General features: G+C 55.9%; 1 protein-coding gene across 1 annotated transcript; it reads left to right on the forward strand.

The window, feature by feature from the left end:
• The first annotated feature begins 805 nt into the window (after nucleotides 1-805).
• On the forward strand, nucleotides 806-14,711 carry PLEKHG6 (pleckstrin homology and RhoGEF domain containing G6). The gene is made up of 14 exons (XM_040979011.1): nucleotides 806-943; nucleotides 2,094-2,237; nucleotides 3,596-3,760; nucleotides 4,495-4,590; nucleotides 4,797-4,847; nucleotides 5,173-5,322; nucleotides 6,069-6,179; nucleotides 6,354-6,503; nucleotides 6,653-6,790; nucleotides 7,014-7,133; nucleotides 7,384-7,516; nucleotides 7,655-7,770; nucleotides 13,202-13,353; nucleotides 13,976-14,711. Exons 1-14 carry the CDS (start codon nucleotides 806-808, stop codon nucleotides 14,709-14,711), a joined length of 2,400 nt encoding a protein of 799 aa, XP_040834945.1.
• The last annotated feature ends 107 nt before the right edge of the window (nucleotides 14,712-14,818 follow it).

Below are 14,818 nucleotides of genomic sequence, written 5' to 3' on the forward strand. Positions count from 1 at the left end.
GGGCCCACTTGACAGGTGGCACTGCCCGGCTGTCCATCCCACCTCCCCTCTCCAGGCCCTGCCCATCCAGGAGTGGGGGTAGGGGTGGATCTCGGACCCTCCCATCCCCTCTGGGGGCTTCTTAGCTCTGAAGAGCTGTGTTAGGGAGAACCGGAGACCCAGCTGGTCTCTAAGGCCCCCACCTCACTTCCCCCCCAGGAGGAGCCAGTTAAGGGGTGGGGACAAACCCGCAGAGCAGGACTCAGTCAGAAACAACCAGAGGAGGAGGTGGCGGAGAGGGGAGAGCAAGGTTGAGGTCGTTGAATTTGAACTTCAGGCTGTGCAGAAAGCAGAGGCAGCCCCACCCCATCCCTGACATCTCCCTCCCCCCTGCCCTCTCTCCCCCTACATCCCCATCCCTGGGTGTGTATGTAGATTACCAAGATGCTAGTGAAATGCCCTCTGCCACCTCGGGTCTGTTGAAAGTCAAGGACCTCTCTGCGACCCCCTCACCTCACTCCCAGCTGCCTCTGGGACTGTAGCTGGTGAGGAAGGCTGCACCAACCCCACCCCACCAAGTCGTAGGTAGCACAGCCATGCCCAACAGGTGCCCTGGGGCCTCCCCCAGGTGCCCAACAGGTGCCCAACAGGTGCCCTGGGGCCTGGGCCGTCCCTCCCCCTCCCAGGACCTCCTTTCCCTCCCTGAGCTACTCACTGATCTGGACTGGCCCTCACATTCCTTTCTTCTCCCGCAGCCTCAGGGGACGCCTTTCTCCTGAGCCCTGGAGCTATGACACTTTGGAGGTGACCCTGGTGGGGGAAAGGGATGCAGACCTGTGGTCCTCCTGATGGAGGTCCCCTGCCAGGACTCGTGGCATCCCGCATCGAGACCTATGGCGGCCGGCACCGGGCCTCTCCACAGAGCCCTGTGGTCAGCCTCCTTCCCCGAGGAGGCGTGGTGCTGGTGAGTCCTCGCTGTGCCCTGAGCGTGACCTGGGTGCGACTCTACAGGGGCTGTCCTATGCCATGCTCACTGGCTGGGCTCCTTTCCCATCCCGTCCCCTGCTCTTCTTTCCTGGACCAACCTCCCAAGCATGCCACGCCCCGGTTCCAGGCAGCTGGGGCAGGAGTAACCGCTGGGACAGTCACAGAGCAGATGCTGTCCAGCAGGTCCCCCGGCATGCACGGAACCACTGTGGGGTCACCAAACTCCAGAGGCTATGCATGCCCGCCTCCCACCTCTATCAGGGAGGAGCCCCAGGGTTCCCCAGCCCTGCCTCCCTGTGACTCAGGACAATGGAAGACCAAAGGTTCAGGATGACGTTCCTGTCCAACTGGGGGCAGAGGAGGCTTGACCCCACCCCACCCCCACTCCACCTGCTTGGCTCACCTCCAGTCCAGAGCAAGTCCTCTGTGGCTCTCTCACTCTCCAGGCTTCGGCTCTGGGGATCTGCTGCTTGCTGAAGGAAGATCTGGCGCTGAGAGCTGGGGACTGCTCTCAGCTGAGGACAGAAGGGTCACCAGGAAGTTCCTGGGGAGGGATCTTTCAAGCCTCAAGCAGATGGAAGAATGTGACCAGGCTTGCCCAGGGAGGAGACTCCTGTCTACCTCTCCCTGGGGAGGAGTCCCTGTGTGCGAGACCTCGTCCTTGTCTGTGTGGGGGGGCAGGCTGGGCACGGAACAGGGCGGCTCTGAGGGTCCCAGAATGCACCAGGCACCACACAAGCCTGCTGTGCCAGGAGCCCACAGGGGAGGGGCCCAGGGGTAGAGGGGATGGCAAGCCCCCGGGAGCACGCCCAGCAGAGCCCCAGTGTGTATGTACCTGCACCACCTGCTTGGAACAAGGCCCCCAGTTCTACCCCCAGGCCGAAGCAGGGAGCCAAAGTGGGCATGTCCCTGCCCAGCTTAGGGTGGCCTCCCTGGCAGCAGCCGCTGTGACTCAGGGCAAATGCTGCCCACACCTAGCAGGCTAGAGGGAAGAGGTGAGCCAGGAGAGTGAGAGGGCAGGGTGGGGGATGATGCCTGGCGTCCAGCCTGGCCCTCCAGAGCTCTGTGGTGCTCCTGAGAGGAGGGTGGCAACCCCCCGCCCAGGACTCTCCCTGCTCCTCCTGCAGGATCCCGGTCTGCGCCACCTGCAGCAGTATAACCCGCTGGCGAAGGCCCGAAACCTCTCTCCCTTGAAGTTACGAGACCCTGAGCCCTTGAAGAGATATGGGGACCATCTGGCAGTTGGCCCACCTCACTCCCCAAAACTTAAGGTAAGGAGTCCCTCTCCTCCTGTGCCCATGGTGCAGGTGCCCTGCTGGGTTGCTCCCTGCCACCCATGAGGCTCAGGGAGGCCTTGAGCTCAGGGCACAGAGAAGCTGTCAAGGCTACAGCTGCGCTCGGTCCATGCCTTGGACACAGTGACCTTGACTGCAGACCATGTGATGAAACTATTATTAAGATATTTTAATAAATGATTAAGATCTTTTAGTAGCTTAATTTTTGTTTTCAGTATTGGAGAGACAGAAAGAGAATATGTGGGTGTGTTCTGATCCATCAGTTCACTCCCCAAATGCCTTCACTGATTAGGACTGGATATAGGCAGAAGTAAGGAGCCAGGAACTCAACCCAGATCTCCTGTGCGGTTCCAGGAACCAACCACCTGCTGCCTCCTAGGGGCTGCCTTAGCCGGGAGCAGGAGACAGGAGCTGGAGCGGGGACCGTCAGGTGGGAGAGTCCAGTGGGAGACCTCGGCACCTTAGCCCCTGTCTCTGCTGCTACTGAAACATCCACCCCCCCTTTCTGCTGACGTTAAACATCCAGCTTTTGAAAGTGCTGGATCATGGGAGAGTTCTGCAAGCTCCTTGCAACCCCAGCTCTCACATCATCTCCGCCCCGTGTGTGGGGGTGGGACAGAGGGGTCTCCTGAGTCACGTTGAGGATTAGAAGCATCTGTAGCCTGAGTACTCGGTACCTCCCCCTGAACTAACCCCCAAGCTGCTTCCCCAACCTGTCCTTTGTCATGGACAATTGTTCAGAATTGTACCTGAGGGGCGGGCCTTGTGGCACCCACAGCATCCCTGTCAGAGCGCCTGTGCAAGTCCAGAGGCTCCACTTCCAGCTCAGCTGACCGCTAGTGCACCTGGGAGACAGCAGAGAATGGCCCAAGTGCCTAGACACCTGCTGCCCATGCAGGAAACCCAGATGGTCCAGCCCTGGCTACTGTAGCCATTAAGGGAGTGAACTTGTGGATAGAAGATGCTCTCTTGTGTGCGTGTCAGTCTGCCTTTAAATCTTTGTTAAGAATGTGTCTGTTCCCCTAAGTGTTGTTCTAATGTCTGCCTGAAAATCCCTCTAAAGGTGTTTGTCGTGATTTCACTGTGCAGAGAGCCTAGGTCAGACACTACTGCTCAGGGTCCTCTCTGCGCATGCCTCACTAATCATATCCCGGTGCTATTCTTTCTCCTGTAATTCCAGCCAGGGCGATCCCGGACCCCAGACCTCTGCATCCCCCCACCCCCACTGGCACTCAGTCCTGCTTGCCACTGCCCACCCCACACACAGAGCCCTCCTGCAGTGTGCTGGGCTGCCCATTAGGTGACAGGACTGAGCCCCGTCTCCCCTCACCCAGGAAGTCACCAAGGCCCACGAGCTGGAGAAGAGGCTGCACACCTTCAGCATGTTCGGGATGCCCCGTCTGCCCCCCGAGGACCGACGGCACTGGGAGATAGGAGAGGGTGGTGACAGCGGCCTGGCCATAGAGAAGTCCTGGAGGGAGCTGGTGCCTGGGCACAAGGTAGGCTAGCCACAGTGGGTGTCTGACCCACACTCACACGCCTCACTTCTGCCCTGGAGCTGGGGCAAAGGGAAGAGGTGGGGAGGCCTGTGGAAGGGGTGGAGAGGCAGGGAAGACCTGTGGAGACGAGTGCACGTGGGGAAAGCATTCAGAGACACCTGGATCTAAGTCCACTTCCCAGCTGTGCCACTTCATAGCCACAGTGAACCCTGATCGTTCTGAGCCTCGATCATTCCACACATAAAGTGTGGATAAGGCTGTCACCAGACCTGGCAATGGGTTTAAAGATGAGGAGGCCACATAGCTATCAAGCAGATACTGCAGCACTCAATCAATGGCACAATAAATATGCTGTGGCATATGGGTTAAGCTGTGACCTGTGGTGTCAGCATCCCATAAGGACACTGGTTCAAGTCCTGGCTGCCCCACCCTTCCAATCCACCTCACTGCTAATGCTCCTGGGGAAGCAAGTGAGGATGACCCAACTGCTTGGGCCCCTTGCACCCACATAGTAGACCAAGAAGAAGCTGCTAATTCCTGCATTGACCTGGCCCAGCCCCAGGTTATTGAAGACATTCAGACATTTGGGGATGAAAGATTCTCTCGCTCGCTCTCGCTCTTGCTCTCGCTCTCACTCTCTGCCTTTCAAATCAATAAATCTTTGAAAATAAATAGATCAGTGGGATCTGCCATTCTCCTCATCCGCGCCTGAATCAGCTGTCTCCCCACTCCAGGAGATGAGCCGAGAACTTTGCCACCAGCAGGAGGCGCTGTGGGAGCTGCTGACCACCGAGCTGATCTACGTGAGGAAGCTCAAGATCATGACGGATGTAAGCCTCCCACTTACGGACAGCCAGCTCCCTCAAACTCCCAGTCCAGGGGGTGGCCCGGGGAGGGAGGGCGGAGCACCTAAAACGTTCCTGAGTTCAGGCCCATGTGAGTCCCGGGGACTTGGAAGTGACGCGGAAGGGCTGGGCTGGGGTCCCCAGAGGACGGAGGGCAAGTGCCTCAACCTTCATCTCGCTCCCCCATCTAGCTCCTGGCAGCCGGACTGCTGAACCTGCAACGCGTGGGGCTGCTGACAGAAGTGAGTGGGAGTGCTAAGGGGAGCCTGGAGCAGGTCAAGCTGGGAAAGACAGGAGTGTGTGGAGTGGGGTGTCAGAGAGCCCAGTTCAAATTCCCAATGCCTTTGTTTTCTGAGACACCCCTGCCTTCTCTTCTCTCCTTTCACTCCAGCCCCCAAGCAGGCAGCAAGTTTCCCAGAACTCAGCCTGTTGAGGCTGCTGTGCCACAGAGGAGAAAGGGCACTCCATCTTCAGGCCCACTTTTCCCTTCCATTCCCTGTCCAGGCCAGCGCTGCCTAACAGGGACCAGTCGAGGCCACGCTGCTGCCACATCCTGCTCCCTTGCAGGTGTCGGCAGAGACTCTATTTGGAAATGTCCCCAGCCTGATCCGAGCCCATCGCAGCTTCTGGGAGGAGGTGTTGGGTCCCACCCTGGAGGAGACACGCGCCTCAGGCCAGCCTCTGGACCCCGTCAGCATGCAACATGGCTTCCTGACGGTGAGTCCCGGGGAGAGGCAGGGGGATCCTATCTGCAAAGTTGATTCTCTGTCCCAAAGTTTCTCTGGCCTTCTAGAAGCTATGAAGAGGTGCAAAGAGTAAGGGTCTGCCTCTGCACCCATCACATAATATCTGAATGTTTAGATGCAAGAGGGACCCTCAGGATATCTGAAAGTGGGGAGCAAAGGCCACAGGAGACTCAGAGAAGAAGAACATGGTAGGGTTGGGGATGGAGACTAAGAGAAACCCAGAAAGCCTGGGCTCCAACTTCTGCACGCTTCTTCCCAGCCAGGGCCCCCGGCAGGAAGATGCTGCCATGCAGGGGTGGGTAAAGTCGCCCCCTTGAAGCCTTGAGAGTCTCCTCCCACAGGAACAGGGTTTCTGGGTGGCCTTCAGGTCCATCCTGTCCCCTCTAGGAGTGAATGGGATCTGCAGTGCCCTGCCATTGATCCAGATGTATTATTGATGGCCGGAAGAGTGTCTGTCCCGGGCTGTGCAGGGCCCAACAGGCTGTGATGGACTGAGCTCAGAAGGCAGCAGTGGGTCCACCTCTGACAGTCCCAGGCTTCTCCCTGGACTCCAGAGATGGGGGGTTGGTGACTGGGAGCAAATGTGAGTTATCATGGGCGAGCTGGAGCCACATCCCACGGGAGGCTCACACGCACCCAGCTGCCATGTTCTGCAGCCAGACCCTATGACCACACCCTTCACCTTGCTTGTTCCCTGCCCCATAACTCTCCCTCCAGTTTGGCCAGCGCTTCCAGCCCTATGTCCGCTACTGCTTGCGAGTGAAGCAGATCATGGCTTACGCCCGGGAGCAGCAAGACACAAACCCTCTCTTCAATACCTTCGTGCAGGTGGCAAAGGAGGCCTTGGGGAGGGGACAGGGGTGCAATTACACAAGCGGGGCTCCCCGGTCTCCAGTGGCAGGGAGGAGCTGGGAAGGGTGGCAGTCTGCGTGAACCCCCAGGTGTGGTGGAACAGAGGGATGGTACCGACTCCTGAGCCCTTGCTATCCCCCACCCTGACAGTGGTGTGAGAAACACAAGAATTCAGGGAGGCAGATGCTGGGCGACCTGCTCATCAAGCCTCACCAGCGCATCACCAAGTACCCGCTGCTGCTCCAGGCTGTGCTGAAGAAGAGCCCCGAGGCTCGAACCCAGGAAGCCCTGGGAGCCATGGTAGGTGCCCCACACAGGGCCCTGGGAGGGTTGGGGCTGTGGGAGGGGCGCCTGTATCTCATGGTACCAACGACCCCACCCATTGTGGAGGGCCACATGATACTAGCTGAATGGCAAGTGCACCCCTTCTCACACTTGTTCCCCTTGAGGTCGCAGCCGTGGATTCTTTCCTGCGGCACATCAACGGGCAGGTCGGCCAAGGCGAAGAGCATGAGAGCTTGCTGACCGCCACCCACCGCCTTGGACCCTACGAGGTCCTGGAGCTGTCCAGTGAGGAGGTGGAGAAGGTAAGAGTAGACGGAGGGAAGGTCTCCCCAAAACAGATAAGGGGCAGAGGCAGGAGCAGTGAAGGGCACAGGATTCGAGAATCAAAAACGGATGCTCCCTCCATCTCCAAGCGCAGGGGTAGGGGAGGCAGAAGGAGCAGGTGGGAGAATAAGAAACCGCCCTGGGCTGGGTTGCAGAGGAAACCCACCTGGTGTCTCACAGCCTCCCCTCTGCGGTCCTCAGCATCTTCGCCCGTTCTCAACCTTGGACTTGACATCCCCCATGCAGGGGGTAGGATCTGAACACACCAGACAGCTGCTGTTCGAAGGCCCGGTGCGAGTGAAGGAGGGCCGAGAAGGCAAGGTGAGGGGCATGGGGCAGAGTGGGAGGTGGGAGACACAGAGGGAGTGGCTGCAGCTGAACGACTTGCCGCGTGCATGTGTGTGTACGTGTCCCCGAGCCAGCCACTTCCCCTTGCCCGTGAACCAGCGACACCGCCCCTCCGCAGCTCGAGCACCCCACACACTATAAACAGCACAGCCCCTCCCCCTGTGTGCGCGCTGGCTACCAAGTCCCTTCTCTCCTACTAATTCTGCCGCTTTGTCCTCTGCAGCTGGATGTATACCTATTCCTCTTCTCGGACACGCTGCTGGTGACCAAGCCTCAACGCAAAGTTGACAAAGCCAAGGTCATCCGCCCCCCTCTCATGCTGGAGAGGCTTGTATGCCGGCCACTGCGAGACCCTAGTAAGTCTGTCCTGGGTGCAAGGTTTAGTGGGGGAAGAAAAAAATCCTTGTCCTCCTCCCTTCAACAGGAGGGACTGGGATGGGGCGCAACGAAGGTCCTGCCCTTGAAACAGACCTTCTTCTCTCCCTTTCCACTAGCCAGCTTCCTGGCGATCCACCTCACTGAATTCCAGTGTGTCTCAAATGCCCTGGTCGTGCACTGCCCCGGTTCAGCAGCTCGTGTCCGGTGGCTGGAGAGGATCCAGCGGGCCCAGGTATGGGAAAGCAACCAGGCGTGGGCAGGGGTGCCTGGAGCCCCAAGATGTGAGCACAGGGGCAGGGGCTCAGATGGATTCAGGGTGGCCTCCCAGCGCCTTGATGGTGTGGCCTGCACCCAGCTCCCGCACCAGCTCCTGGGAGAACCCAAGAGACACGGCGTCCTTAAAGTTTACATTGTTCCCTGAACTGATAGGACACCTGCTGTAGTGTGATGGACCAGGGATGCCATTCCTGCTTTCTAGGAATGTGCACTGCCACTTGCTTTGATAATTAGGGTTCAAGTGATTAGGAAGCAGGTGTGCAGCGCACAACTGGTGCGCCCTCTCTGGTGGGAAGGGGTCGGTGCAGAGGAGGGCAGCCTGGCAACCTGGGAGAGGTGAGTGACCAGCTGACCCTGCTTCCCAAACGTGCAAAGGCCAGGAGTGTGAAACCTGGTACGTGTGGGGCAGAGGCTGCTGTGGCAGGGTCACGGAGTACAAGGGCAGACCCTGCCCTTCTCTAGGCACCATGCCAAAGAACTTGAACTTTGTCCTGTAGGTGATGTGGAGGCAGTAAAGTGTGGGGCAGAGACACAAGTGATGAATTGACATGGCAAAAGCAGGAGGAGTTCACGAGAAGACAGATCCAGACAGAGCTGGAGTCATGGCCACAAACTTGGTGGCTTTAAAATAAATTAGGGAATAAACGATCGTGCAGCAGGCTTATCCTCATTCCTACGGCCCCAGCATCCCATATGGGCACCTGCTCACGTCCTGGCTGCTCCACTGCCAATCCGGCTCGCTCTGCTATGGCCTGGGAAAGCAGTAGCAGTAGAGGTTCACTCCCCCAAATAGCCACAATGCCAGGGGCTGGGCCAGGCCAAAGCCAGGAGATTGGAACTCCATCTGGGTGTCCCACATGGGTACAAAGGCCCAAGCACGTGAGTCATCTTCCGTTGCTTTCCTGGGAGCATGAACAGGAAACTGGATCTGAAGCAGAGCAGCTGAAATCAACCACATGAGTGGTAGTATTTCATCTCAAGCAGAGGCACTGGAAAAAAGCTTTTGAAGATTTATTTATTTATGTTGGAAAGTCAGATATATATAGAGGAGGAGAGACAGAGAGAAAGATTGTCTATCCGCTGATTTACTCCCCAAGTGACCCCAACAGCCAGAAGTGATCCAAAGCCAGAAGTCTCTTCCTGGTCTCCCGTGCAGGTGCAGGGTCCCAAGGCTTTGGACCATCCTCCACTGCCCTCCCAGGCCACAAGCAGGGAGCTGGAAGGGGAGTGGAGCAGCCGGGATACGAACCGGTGCCCATATGGGATTCCAGCACTTGCAAGGCAAGGATTTTAGCCACTAGGATGTTGCACCGGGCCCTTTTTTTGTCTACTTTTAAAAGATATATTTACTTTATTGGAAAGTCAGAATTACAGAGGGAGAGAGGAAGAGACAGATTGTCCATCTGCTGCTTACTCCCCAGATGGCTGCCACAGATGGAGCTGAGCTGATCCACACCTGGGAGCAAGGAACTTCCTCCACGTTTCCCACACAGTTACTTAGACCCAAGGCCTTGGTCCATCCTCCACTACTTTCCCAGGCCATAAACAGGGAGCTTGATCGGAAATGGAGTAGCTGGGACTTGAACCAGCATTCATATGGACTGCCAGAGCCCCAAAGGATGCCACCATGTAAGCCCCTTCTTAGTCTATTTAAAAGGCAGCAGAGAAGCAGAGAGAATCATCTTCCACATTCCCAAGTGTTTATAACAGGACAGAGCCAGGCTGAAGCCAGGACCCCTGAACTCCATCTATACCAATAGGAGCACTTTGACATGAGGCGGTGGGAGACATCCTAGGGTAGGGGCGTTAGTGAAATAGGGAGAACGGTCTAGAATTCAAGTTGGAATCAAGGAGAAAAGATGGGGCCCAGAGATGTGTGTCATCCAGTCCCGCAGGGCTGCTGCTTCCTGGAATACCTGAAAGAGGTGGTCAAAACCCCAGGAAGACACAGGTTGGGGCAGGAAGGGACACACAGTGCTGGGGTGAGGTGTGTGCTGACCTTCCCTCTGCACAGAGCAACCCTCTCTCCACCCCCTTCTCCAGCAAGGCTGGGCAGATACGATTTGATTTGCCCAAGCTTCCTCAAGTGGTCCCCACTCCTGCCACTGCAGGAGGCCAGGAGGGCAGAGCTGGAAGCCAGAGTCAGTTCCCAGGACCGGAGCAGGTGGGGCAGGAACAGAGGAGGGAAGCAGCTACTTGGAATTCTCTCCTGACATCTGCGCCTTCATCTTCCTCCAGGAGTCACTAAAAATTGCTGGTAGTTGAGATTCAACCAAGGGTAGCCCCTGGCAGCCCCAGTCTTACTCCTAACCAAATAGAAACAAAATGTCTTCTGATCCACATCCAAGCTGAGCCTCCAGTAGCAAAACAAACAAGCTTGAGACTTGGAAAAGCCTTTTCCTGCTATTGTCTCACCCCAGCTTCTTGGGGGGATCCTCACTGTTAAACTAATGCCCAACTGGAGGGGCTGGAAAGAGGAAGAGCATAGGATGGCATGATTGAAGGCAACAGGAAGTAATGAGAAATGAAAGCCAGGGCAGGAGACAGGGTTGGTCTTCCCCATAACCTGTGCTCTTGGGTGACTTCACTTCTCCCAGCCTGGCCTCATCTGGAAAACCCCAGTGACAACAGGAACAGCCACGTGGAGTACATGGGAGAATGAAGTTCTTTAGGGTCTTGGCACAATGCCTAGCTCTTTCTTATCTTTAAAACATTCTATTCTTTAAAAAAAAAAAGATTTATTTATTTTTACTGGAAAGGCAGATCATATTTACAGAAAAGAGAGATCGTCCATCCTCTGGTTCACTCCCTAAATAGCCACAACGGCAGGAGCTGAGCTGCTCCGAAGCCAGGAGCTCCTTCTAGGTCTCCCACGTGGGTGCAGGGTCCCGAGGTTTTGGACCATCCTTGACTGCTTTCCCAGGCCACAGGCAGGGAGCTGGAAGGGAAGTGGAGCAGCCGGGATACGAACCAGTGCCCATATGGGATGAGGCACTTGGAGGTGAAGGATTAACCAATTGAGCCAACATGCCGACCCTAAAACAGTCTTCTAGTTATTTTTATTATTATTATTCATTTATTATTCATTTAAAGGGAAAGAGAAAGCTCCCATCTGCTAGTTCACCCTCAGTACAGAAACTGGCTGCTGTGCCCCCGTTAATCTTCCCACCTGCTAGATTATGGTATGGCACCCAGGTAGGCAGCAATATTTTAATAATGATAAGCCACACCCTCTACCACCGATAGCAGGCCTACCCACTGCAGGCACCTCTACCCGCCTCCCTCTGGCAGGCTGTGGCTCTGCTCCCCAGGCCAACGTCCTCTTTACCCTTCAAGGCTGCCCTTGCAAAGCATTGAACTGGAGTTAAAGAGCAAGGCCTCAGCCCAGCTCTGCCTCCCTCTGTCTGTAGGACAGCCGCTCTGCCAGAGGAACTAACAGCCAGGCTTCCCTCCCCACCCCACATTAATACATATTTACATATTGTTGATATATGAATATCAAAGTTTATATTACATATGTGTTTCTATATTTTATATAAATGTTTTATATAAATATAGATTTGGTCTAATTATATATTATATGCATAATTTCATATAAAAGCATATATATTATGTACATAAAATATATATTTATATAAAAATCTATTTATCCATATCACTGCCTCACTCAGATGGCAGCTTTGGATCAGCCCAGCTCTGGCCATTGCAACTATTTGGAGAGTGAACCAGGGGAGGGAAGATCTCTCTCTCTGTAATTCTGACTTTCAAGTTAAAAAAATAAGTAAACCTTTAAATAAATAAATAAAGGCAGTGCTAGTTAACTAGCTCTGCCTCACAGGATTGGTCGCATGATGAAATGCTAGCGGTGCTTGGCACAGCAATCAAGACACCACATGGGAAATCCATATCTCCATAGGTTGTATGTGTATGTGGTTCGAGTCCCACTGCTGCAGGATGATACTAGCATCCTGCCAACAGGTACCATGGTTGGTAACAGGTGATGGCCCACATACTTGGTCCATGTCGTCCATGTAGAAGACAGGGACTGAGTTCTTAGCTCCTGGCTATACCCTGGTTCAGCTCTGGTATTCGGGCATTGAACCAGCAGACAGATGACATATCTCTTACTGCCTTTTTAAAAAATAAAAATCTTAAAAAAAAAAAAAAGCATAGAAAATGTTGAACTAGACATTGTGGCCCAGTGGGTGGAGCTGCAGCCAGAGTCGCTGGCATTCCCTATCCAAACATGGACCCAAATCCTGACCACTGTGGTACTGACCAGGCTTCCAGCTAATGTGACTGGGAAAGGTAGTAGATGATGAGCCAAGTACCTGAGTCCCTGCCACATGTGTGAGAGAACCAACAGGAGTGCCTGTTCCTGACTCCCAGCTTCATCCTGTTGGCATCCAAAGAGTAAAACCACAGATGGAAGATCTTTCTCTCCCAAGCCTGTCACCAACCTTTCAAATAAATAAATATGATTTTTTTTTATATTGAGGGAAGAAGACAGTGTGTGGCCCCCTCAAAGAATGGTTACCCTTTCATCCCTCAGACAGACAGCAGTATTTGCAGCCTAGGACAAACCTGCACCTTTCAGCGTAAGAGAGAGAGGCCCATGGAGGAGCAACATCAGGACCCAGTACCATTCACAGCACTAAAGCCACCATCACTACCAATCAGGGACAGCTTCCTGGAGGAGGGGGCAGACATGATAGAGGGGTTGCCAAGGAAGCTTGAGAAGCAGTTAGAACGGCACAGGTAGGAACAGGAGCACAGACCCCTCTCCTCCCCCCTGCAATACCACAGAGAGTTCGGTGCCACCAAACTCTAGCACATCCCACTGTAAGAAGTACTGCTTGGGCAGTTACTTAACCCATGTCTCAGTAGCACTCTAGAGGTAAAAATACCTGCCTCAGAGCTGATGCACTGATGCAGCATGCAAATTCTCTGCCTGTGATGCTGGCAACCCATAAGGGCACCAGTTCAAGTCCCAGCTGCTCTACTTTCAATCTAGCTCCCTACTTATGGCCTGAAAAAAGCAGTGGAGGATGGCCCAAGTACTGGACCCTTGCATTCATGTGGGAGATGCAAAGAAATCCTGGCTCCCAGCCTTGGATTGGCTCAGCTCTAGCCATTGCAGCTATTTGAGGAATGAACCAATACATGGTAGATCTTTCTCTCTCTCTCTCTCCCTCCCTCCCTCTGCAATTCTGACTTTCAAGTAAAAATAAGTAAATCTCTAAATAAATAAACTAGATGGACAGATAAATCTGCCTCACAGATTGCTGGGAAAAGCAAGCAAGGTCACATCTGGGATGCCTGGTACTTGCTAAGTGATGAATAAATCATGGAAGTGTTCTCGCTTCACGCCCTGCCCCCCGCCCCAGGCCACCCTGCAGAAACTGAAAGCAGAAGAGTATGTGCAGCAGAAGAGAGAGCTGCTGGCCCTCTACCGAGATGGAGACCAGGACCGGGAATCCCTGAGCACCAGGCCCTCCACGCCTTCCCTGGAGGGCTCTCAGAGCAGCACTGAGGGGAGGTAAGACCCAAGGCAGGCAGGGTGAGAGGGGGGACCCCAAAGGCAGCTGCCTGGGAGAGCCAGGTCCAGGGAGGCGAGGGGGGGACCCCAAAGGCAGCTGCAGGGGAGAGCAGGGTCCAGGGAGGGTGAGAGGGGGACCCCAAAGGCAGCTGCGGGGGAGAGCCAGGTCCAGGGAGGGCGAGAGGGGGGACCCCAAAGGCAGCTGCGGGGGAGAGCCAGGTCCAGGAGCATAGAAACTGGAGGCTGAGAAAGGGTACCTGTGGCAGTGTCCACTGACATGGGGTGGAGAGAGTGGAACCACCACCCACAAGCCCGTGGACAGCAGCTGCAGGGCCCAGGGCGAAGATGGGTACCCGGCAAGTCCGAATCCCCTGGGTCAGGGGCCCCTGCGGAATAACCCAGCTAGAAGAGGAGTCCCTCACCCCGGGTGAGGATTGGAGCTGCTCTCGGTAAAAAGCTCCCCACCTGCCTAATAGGAGGTCCCAGGCCAGGTAGCCCCAAGCCCCGTTGCAGCTCATAGTCCAGGCAGGGAGCAGAAGGAGAGGAAGTAAGCTCGATGTCATAGTACAGGCAGACTTCCTGAGCTTGGCCTTGAACGCTGACCACCGGCTGTTACTTGCAGGATCCTCCAGTTCTCAGCCGTCACCCCCCACCTGGTGGTGACAGTAGACTCTGACGAGGACACTCCCTGCGTTCCTGATGATGCCTCAGACCCAGGCTATGGCACTTGGAGTCCCAGCTCCCCCAAGGAGTTCCACTCTCCACTCAACCGCCTGCGCTCCAAGGCCTTCCGTGTCCGGCGGGACCCCCGCCTCACCTCCTCCACCTTCGAACTCCGGGACGTGCCCTTGCGGCCCCACCCTTCTAACCCCAAAGCAGCTCAACGCCTTAGCGCCCCAGAACTCCCCGAGGAGATCCCCACAGGAGGCCACCTCCTACCCGGGGCAGAATCACTTTCCCCCTGGTCTGAGGATAACGATGGAGCCTCCATGGGCGAGAACGTGGTGGCGGAAACCCTGCACAGGGCCCGGCTTCGGGACCAGCTCTGTCCTTCCCCTGCCCACACCGACTCTGCCGGGGAAAGCCCTTGGGAGGAGTCCTCTGCTGAAGAGGGAGAGGAGGAAGAGGAGGAGGAGGAGGAGAGGCCTGCATTCCCCAAGCCCGTCCGCCCTCAGCGCAACCGACACCCCCATGCCGAGGACAAGCTCCGGAAGATCCGGGAGGAACTGGCCTCACAAAGGATCGAGGGGGCCACGGAGCCGGGGGACAGCCAGCCTCGGAAGCTGACACGCAGCCAGCTGCACAGGATGCGGACCCCGCAGGTCATTCAGCTGGACACGCCCCTGTCCACCTCGTGAGTGCGGAGGGCTGGCGGGGGCGTGGGGGGAAGGGCCTGGGCCTCCTTTCCCCTCACTCCTGAATGTCCCCCCTCTCCCTGCTTTCTTTTCAGAGAGGTGTAAGCCAG

The sequence above is a fragment of the Ochotona curzoniae genome, unplaced genomic scaffold (assembly GCF_017591425.1).
Source record: "Ochotona curzoniae isolate NIBS_2020 unplaced genomic scaffold, NIBS_Ocur_1.0 contig_2927, whole genome shotgun sequence".
Classification (NCBI taxonomy): Eukaryota; Metazoa; Chordata; class Mammalia; order Lagomorpha; family Ochotonidae; genus Ochotona; species Ochotona curzoniae.

Coding starts and splice junctions, on each gene's coding strand:
- PLEKHG6 (XM_040979011.1), top strand. CDS start 806: ATGCAGACCTGTGGTCCTCCTGATGGAGGTCCCCTGCCAGGACTCGTG. Junction 4,591..4,796: donor AGCTCAAGATCATGACGGAT/GTAAGCCTCCCA, acceptor TCCCCCATCTAG/CTCCTGGCAGCCGGACTGCT. Junction 6,180..6,353: donor TCTTCAATACCTTCGTGCAG/GTGGCAAAGGAG, acceptor CCACCCTGACAG/TGGTGTGAGAAACACAAGAA.